Source organism: Gadus morhua, chromosome 9 (assembly GCF_902167405.1).
Source record: "Gadus morhua chromosome 9, gadMor3.0, whole genome shotgun sequence".
NCBI lineage: Eukaryota > Metazoa > Chordata > Actinopteri > Gadiformes > Gadidae > Gadus > Gadus morhua.
In genome coordinates, this window is record NC_044056.1 from 10,932,781 (window position 1) to 10,941,391 (window position 8,611).

General features: G+C 43.9%; 1 protein-coding gene across 1 annotated transcript; it reads left to right on the plus strand.

The window, feature by feature from the left end:
• The first annotated feature begins 215 nt into the window (after positions 1 to 215).
• LOC115550769 (protein TASOR) lies at positions 216 to 5,856 on the plus strand. Its single transcript, XM_030366056.1, has 6 exons — positions 216 to 1,536; positions 1,691 to 1,836; positions 2,246 to 2,341; positions 2,445 to 2,517; positions 3,018 to 3,114; positions 5,796 to 5,856. The coding sequence occupies exons 1-6, from the start codon at positions 1,470 to 1,472 to the stop codon at positions 5,854 to 5,856; spliced, it is 540 nt and encodes a 179-aa protein (XP_030221916.1). The 5' UTR covers positions 216 to 1,469.
• Positions 5,857 to 8,611: the final 2,755 nt, after the last annotated feature.

An 8,611-nucleotide genomic window follows, 5' to 3' on the forward strand; every position in this document is an offset into this window, starting at 1 on the left:
TTGATTGATATCCAGACATTTTTTGCGGAGACACAATCATGTTCCCCACTTGTATTGGAGTGGACGGCGATATCTACTTCTGGGCCACATGAAATGACGGACCCCCGTCCACTCCCAGCTAAAACAGCTGCAATACCAGGTTTGGCCTCTGAGCACGGGTGGATTGCGGAAGTATATGCCTATCCTGGGGGCCTGATATAACACTAGAACCACAACATGCGTTTAATGTTTATTCAAAAAAAAAAAAAAAATCCTGTGAAAAACGCCATTGGGCGGTTTTTTGCTGAAGTGGGCGGGTTTTGGAACGTGATTGGGCGGATTTAGCTCAACCAAATCTGGCAACACGGTGGGCGGCCATACTTGCCGAGATCGGTCTTGCAAATGGCGGCGTTCAAGAAAACGTGACGTAGATGAACCGTATGAATAGGGAACGATTTCGAACACAGCTAGTCACAAAGTCGAAAGGGGACGCTATAAGTGCTCCGAGACCGGAAATGACGTGAAACTCGGAAGGCTGGTGTCCCGAGGCATATGGATCAAACCATAAAAACCCCAATGACACACGATCCCTTTTCCGCTGCACATACGCGTTGCCAAACTGCGGTCAGATGGTCGCAGTTCGTCCGAATATCACGTTTAAAGCGGCGGTTACGAAACGTCAAGTCATTCTACCCGCATCCAATCCTCGGGGGAACCTTTTCACAATCTACATACGTGACAAACACACCTAGTCCAGCACATGTTTCAGTGACGTGTTTTAACGTGATGGTTTTATTCTATCACACTTAATAAAGTGCGACTACGTGTCTTTACTTTCCACCGACTCAAGGGTTCCGCTCTTGAGAACCAGGATGTGAACCGCTTTCGTTTCTCTCCTCGTCAACCTCCGTGTTACACTTTCAAGATGGATGCGCTCGCCTAGATAGGTTTCTGTTTCTTTTTCGATCTCGATGGACCCCCTGTCCCGGGCCGCTTCATCTAAACACTAAACAGCGTTCAGTTCCGATCAGTTTAATCGATACGAGGTGACACACCGAGCGGTTAGGGTCACGTTTCAGACCTGACCGGATAATGTTGTACAGCGAGGCTCTAACTTCCTGGTTTTCCCGATCTTGTTAACAGTAGAGTCCTGCTCGGTCACACAGCGCAAACGGGTCCGGGCTCCACATATACGGTCTGGGATCCAGGGTGGGTCCAGCTGAAATGGTTCAGGCCGACATCACAGGTCTGATGGTGGATTTCCAAAGCTCCTTCTAGCCATGGACCGGACATATGGTGGATTATCGAGCAAATGTGGTGAGCTGGTTCTCCGTGTGTCAGAATAAGTTTCACTTTGGGTGACGTGGTAGTCAATGTTAGAACCAGTTTCGCTTTAAGCGGTTCGTTGAAAAACGTTTCACTTTCAGCGACCAACTGAACGCGTCGGATCGTCCTTATTCTCCGACATTATTACTGTACATCTTGTGCTTATGACATTATCAGTGTACCTCATGTACGGGGGAGCCTCAGACGCCATAGGAAACGGCACAACAACATGTATGCTATGTAGCCGACAGTTCTTTTTTGTATTCAATTTTTAGGCTCTAGAGTTGAGTTTTGAATTTATAGGCGAAATTGTGTGTTTTTAATATGTCCTTCCTTTTTGATGACTTCATGTGTTGACTCAGATTTATTTCCTGTCTCTCTTAAGCTGTGTTGATCCCCGTGTCCAAGAGTTCCGTCGTGTTTGAGAAAGTTCTGGCTCCTCTTCAGGAGTCGTTTCTTTATGGAGCGTCCAAGGAGGCCTTCAGATACCCCTCTGCCTTTCTGTTCAATAACTCCATACTGCAGGAAAAGGTCAGTGGCTGTTATGGTTGTTTGTTTTTTTTACACTTCGAAAATGGCCATGGATTTCATGTGATGGTGGATTAAAATTATAATTTTATTGTTACACAAGCTAAACCATTTATTGTCTTTTAATAAATGTATCTGCGTAGCGATCTAGTCAGTTAAACCAAGCAGGAAGTCAGACAAGAGCGGTTCATGTCGCAAGATAGGGTGGAAAGTCCACTACCAACGGCTTTTCCTGGTTTTCCTGTTTTCTACCCAACAAATGAATGGCGCAGATTATTATCTTTAGGCTCAAAAAAACTCATACCAACACATTTGAGAAAGGAACAAAAACACCCTGGTCCATCTTGGTGCTTGTTGACCTAAAAAACGATGGAATAAGTGAGCTAATCCACCATTGTTTCCTCCCTGACAGTACAAAGCGTTTCGGGCCAACCGACGACAGGCTGGCTACTCTGAGGAGGAGTTGAGAGAAGGATACGGATTCTTGTTATTTGATGACATAGACAAGGTATGAGGAACTAGTCGAGTTGGTCGATCATTAAAGCAGAAAATACCCCTGGGTACAATTATTAATCATTTTTTATGCTGTGTGTGTCTGTTTATTTCTAAAGGCTGCCAAACTGGGGGAAACTGGTGTGCTCACTGGGAACAGCACATGCAAAACACTTGGAGATCCTTCGAAGGGTAATCATCATTTTTTATGATGAGGTTGAATTATTATACAGGGATAACAAAATGTATCTATTCAATTTGAACGCAATGCTCTCAGAACCCTGTACACCCTCGAACTAGCATCCAACAGATTCCTACTGCAGGTTTTCTTGTTGTAGGCCACTTTGAATTAGTTTGTTAGTTTCCACAAGGTTATCCATAGTTATTCTCAAAGGAGTGGCCCAATCACATTTTATGACACACTGCAAGGTGTGTCTTCTCTGTGTGCAACAAAGAATTGGGATGACAGTTAGAGTTTACACTACTGTTCAAAAGGACAACTTGAAAGACACGTTAAGCGAAGCAACATACGAAGTGACTCATCATGTTACGCAATAATTGCGTAATATGAAAAATCCCTTAATTGTTTGGTGTAATGTTCTATTCAATCAAATGGGAAGTAATAAACTTCATTATTGCCTCACTATAGCTCCAGATATTTTTTTAATTATATTGTCTTGGTTCTCTTTTAGGAGTTTATATAGCAAGGTACTCCGACTGCCTGGCTCCTGATCACTGGTATAGTGGGAAATCTGGTTTTATCGTTATCATAAAGCTGACAAAGGTAAGGTCATGTGGAAATGTGGTTCATTTATTGTCATGAGATCAACATTGCAAGAATCCCCTATTGCTGTTTGCTATATTAATATAGTAGCAGTAACAAGTCAATTCCTATGGTATACACAAAGGTTCTGTGGGTAAGATTGAAAAGACTTGAATCCAGAGCCCAAAAAGGGAACAAGATTTTGAAATAAAATAATTGTTGCACTTCAGGCACCTCTGATTGATAGGCAATATGGATTCTCCAATCGGGGGAGAGATTGCATGATTGGTCAGAAAAGGCCTAAAATCTAAATATGCATACCATATACAATGGCAGGCGCCCTCTAAACATCCCATTTAAGCTAAAAGTCTGATGCGGGAGTTGTAGTGTAGATTTGAGTGTGAAGCCAATTGAAAAGGTGAATGCTTATCTCCGTTTCATTTGTCCACAGGGAAGAAGCAACAAGGTTAAAGAGAACTACACTCAGAACTGTATTTCACCGTCTGTTGGGTTTGACTGTCATGAGTCCATAGAGCTGCCCATGGTATCGGCCAACACCAGCTCGTTCCTCGCATATGAGAGAACACAGGTACGGTCTGACACTCTTAGGTTTACGTGTAGTCTGTGTCTGACCCCCATGATGTCAAATAATACAAGAAAGGGTTGAGATCTAGAAGGGTAAACTACGTTTTACAGGTAAAATAACACGATTAATCCAGGAGGGAAATGATGGTGTTGACAGAACAACGCAATCAAACCAAAAAACATAAAATCTATATATCCAAGTGTAGGTATATAGCCGTGTCAAGTAGATGTTCAGAGTGTTTTGTTCATCTTGCAGTACTACCTCTACGAAGCGCTGCCCAGTGAATGTAGCAATACAAACCCAGCTCCAAGCCACGTCTGTCCATTTGCCATTGTGCCATTCTCATATGACGATGCAAATACCAAGGCAACGATATCAAGTTCTCAGGAACAGAGGTATTGTAGCACTATACATACATAGTCATCCTGTACGCATGAACGTTTTGTTATTTCAAGTTTGTAACATTGGTTATGTCTTTCCAATTTACCCTTTCAGGGAGACAGAAGGAAAGGGTAAGTTGAAATTGGCTAGTTTCAAAAGAAAGTCATTAGAAATGTATTCTACATCCAGCCATACCTGGGGCCTTCTACACAAGGGACTCAGTTGGTCAGTACTCGTGACCTTTTGTCATTGCAGTATTGAATGACTTTATGTGGAGCGGCCAGCTTCATATCAGCTCCCAGATCTTCCATGTGCGGCTGAAGTCCAGGTCGGGGACCTTGGTCCCTGTAAAACTGTAAGGGTAACTAAAACATTCAACATTTTTCATCCAAACGGGCAATCCTCACAATGTTGTAACAAGGATTTTTCTCTGTTTGTCTTTTCCCCCCGTGTCATAATTCAAGGCCTCCAGTAGTCAAAGTAGACCAAGCAGTTTCCATGGTTACCTTGAGACAGTTTGCCCCAAAGGCTGTCTTTGAAACTCGTTTCTCTGGGGAAGGTGTGTTTTTTTTAAAAAGTGTTCCTTCTATTTTTCGTATTTTGCTGTTATGTTTTTTTAGCCTCAATTCTTTTTTTCAATTCCAATGACAGAACTTTGTTTTCCTCTAACTTTTAGTGTGCCTGGATGGCATCTGCTGCAGTGTTCATGAGTTTATTCCTGAAGAACTGGAAGACCCCTCCCTTTCCCTGCTTATCCGAGAACTCAAGGACAAAGATCTTGTGAGTCTCAGTGTCCGTGTGCAACATATACAAGCTTTTTTTTGGACAGCTTTTAGGAGTCCATACCCCCACCCCCGAAACAACCTAACTTACACCCTTAATACTTTTGACAGGGCCTTACGGTTCACCTTAATGAAAGTGGGTTTCTGATACTGCTACATTCGTCCAACTTTGCTACATGTACAGGTAAGTTCAGACTGACTTACAGCTTTTAATACTCTATTGCCATTTCAAAGTCCCACTTAAATACCTTTTCTTCCAGGTAACCAGTCCCGCGTAACTGAGGCCCTGCAAGCCATGTTTCTGTTTCCAGGATCAAGAACCATACAGAGGGGTAGGCAGAACATTGGTATATGAATACAGAAACAAGGGCTTCCGAAGTCACCGGTCAATTAACTGATTCATGCATGCTTTGTACCACCCCATCAGCAACATTAGCAAGAGCTACAGATTATAAACAAACTGCATTTTCTGGATGTATAATTGCTAACTGACAAAGCTTTATTACCTGTTTTATGACAGACACCAGAGGAGAATTGGAACATTTCCAGATTTCCTCTGACATTCTTCAGATTCTACCGGCATTGGACTACGCAGAAACTGAAATGCAGAAAATCCCCATAGGCCCAAGTGGGGACATACGTGGACAATTTGAGCAACAAATTAAAAACTATGCAGCACTAGTACAAACTGGCCTTGCAGAAAACTCGTCGAAGGACATCAGCCCGCTTTCACAGGATTATGATGAGTCTGTCACTTCCCTTTTCTCCAACCCAAAATGGACTAACCGGTTATGGCAATGGCTAAGGTCCTATCTCAGCCACCCACACTCTTTTCAGCTTCCTGTGTACAGTGTGACCGAACTTTTGGCCGCTGGAAACAAACTTCAAAAAGAGGTCTTCAATGAAGATCTTCCATCTCTAGAACAAGCTCCAGGGACCATTTGTTGTGTTGTTCCAGAGGAGCTGTTGACAAGATCCACAGCATTGGATGTTTCAAGCAGCTGGCAGAAGGATCTTGACAAGAAAGACTCTGAGACTAATAGCATTTTGAATGATCCGTTATTACGTAACCCCACAGCGGAGTTGGTTGTCAGCATTACCTCTGCAGAGGGGACCTCAAAAGTCGTGGACGAAGGTCTTCGTGGGAGCGACGCAGTGGTGGCAACCAAGCAACTTTCCAATACACCAATGGCCACAACAAATTCAGTTGATAAGAACCCATTGGAGAATACAACTCCAGGGGTGACCCAGCGGAAACCTTTGGGAAGACCCAGGGGTCGCCCTAAAGGTAAAAGAAAACGTTTCCAAGGGTCTAGTCCACCAGCAGATGAACCTCTGAACTCTACAGCTGAGAGTCCGGATGAGAAGACAAACCTGGCACAAAGCAGATTGGACAATGATTCTCCAGAAACCGAGTGGACTATATTATCAACGTCTCAGTGCAAGGCTGGAAAACTGACCTACAAATACAAGAAGGTCCCAAGGTCTTTGCAGCTGCAAGAGGATGAAAAACAGCAAACAAAACCGAGGAGATCGACAAGATCAACAAGATATGATCCCTGTTCTCTTTTAAGGAAAACGGATCGTTGGGACTTGAGGCCGATCCTCACTGCATGTGGAAGAACTCTTGTCCCACATGGGTCCCTGAATAGCTTGCTTCAGAAGAATGAGTGTGAGTCCACAGATCTCGAACAGCAATTTAAGGAGACGGGGAGCGAAACCTCTGAGGAAGCTAGTCAACTGGAAAAAACGGACCCTGTCGCTGGAGGATTGGCCGCGAACATTGTAAACTCGGTAGACACGTGTCCCAATACAGAGTTGGGCTCTCCTCGGTGTGAGACCTCCAGTTCTCAAGCGGAATCGAGAGTCCAGCCCATGGTACTCATTGCAGAAGCTGATAGCACTGGCGGCGTGCAATCCAGTGCAGCTGATGATTCCTTACCTCTGCAGTACAGGAACAACAGTGAACGCTTGCTCTTCAAGTTGAAGAAATTATTTTTGAGGAAAAAAAACACACAACTGGGTTTGGACGATTCAGTATTGCCAGTCGACGCAACGCTAAGCACTGAACCGTCACTCAAGAAAAGCAAATCTGATATGGACGGAGAGCCGTTGAGCACTGAGTCAAATACAGAGTGCCAGGATTCCAGAGGAAGAAACAAGGACGTTTTGATAGCTTTTGCACAGGCATTAGGCCTAACGCCTATAGTGCCAGGGTTAGTGCCAGGTAGGATGGAGGAAATCCGACCCATGGTTTCCTTGCAGCCGGGGGTCTCCTTCAGCCCCGAGGCCCAACTCATACCTCTAGAGGTTGAATCGGCTCAGGTCCTACACGGGGGCCCATTACCAATCCAAGAAAAGCCTAAGGTGGAACGACCGCTGAAAAAAAGGAGAAGAAAATGTGAGTTTGTTTTTAATTTTAATAGATTAAGCATCTGTTTCAAATATCAAAGTATAGTTCAAAGCACTAATTCAATACAAGGAGGTCAAATGTGTAGAATTTGGTGGCATCCAGTGGAACGGACTTGGCGGAAATGGAATGTAGTCTTCAGAAGTGTTTGTTTAATTGTGTATGATCCCATGAAAATGAGAATACTGTGCATCATGTTCAGTGACCATGGTGATATGACGAAGATAACCGATTGCAATTTGCTAAACTGAATTATATCCATGCTACTGCTGTAGCATAGCTTGTGCGATTAAAATTAAGGGTTGATATTTCACAATACGGAAAGACCGTCTGACACTGGTCCATTACAGGCCAACGTAGTAGTTGGAGGGAGAGGGGTTAAGGAGGGTATTTGGTTGCAATCTACTTCGCCGCTAGTGGCTACTAAATTCTGCACACTGACCATTCATCTTTGATATTGCTGACTGTATTACTTTGCATTGACCTTGCAGGGGGGAAGGATTTAACTACACCCTCTTCTTCCGACGCTGAAACGCCCGAAAACGAAGAGTTTACAAAGAGCAACTCGGTTGAGACGAATCTCAAGGAACTGTTGAGTGCCAATGGCCAATCCAACGCTCTAAGTTTACTTGCTGATTTGGCACTGGGCGATGGCAATAACCAGGCACAGCCACAACTCGACCCTTTGTCCATGAAAAAGCCAGACCCAAGGTCAGATGTAGATAATTGTCTTAATGATGGCACCAAACCAGATAACCGGTCGGTTCTTCCTTCAACGCTACAGCATCCTGCTGAGTCCAGTCCTTTACTTCCTCCGAATTGTCCCTCACCAGAGGGTATTTTGGGGAGCAAGGATGTTATTGGTTTGATAGCTCAAGAACATGATTACTCGTGGTCCTCTGCCTCGCATATTCCTAATACAAGTTCTCCAGCTGGAATACCAGAGCATTCCCAGAAAGGGCCTCTAGAAGGCTCAAGTGAACACAGAGCTGCTGTGGGACACATGACCAGGGATGCAATTGGAAGTAGACGTTTCAGGCGTTCCCGCACCTTTGTTGAAAGGAAGGGAGTTCTCCAAGTCACTAGGAAGTGGAAAGGAAGTTATGACTTTGATCTGGACAGCAAGTTTACGAATCACCCTGTGGAGAAAACGGTTTGCAGGGGCTTGCATGGGTATGTGTATCACCTTTTATAAGCAAGTATGTTGTATATTTGAGCAACTTGTATGTGTTTGTATATACTTGTTGAAATTTATGCAACAAAAATGTTTTTCCTCATTCATTTTTACACTTTAAACAGAGCCTGGAATTCTGCTGGAAAGGACGGTGGTGAAGAAGCTCAACTCCTTATCCACATGTGGATAG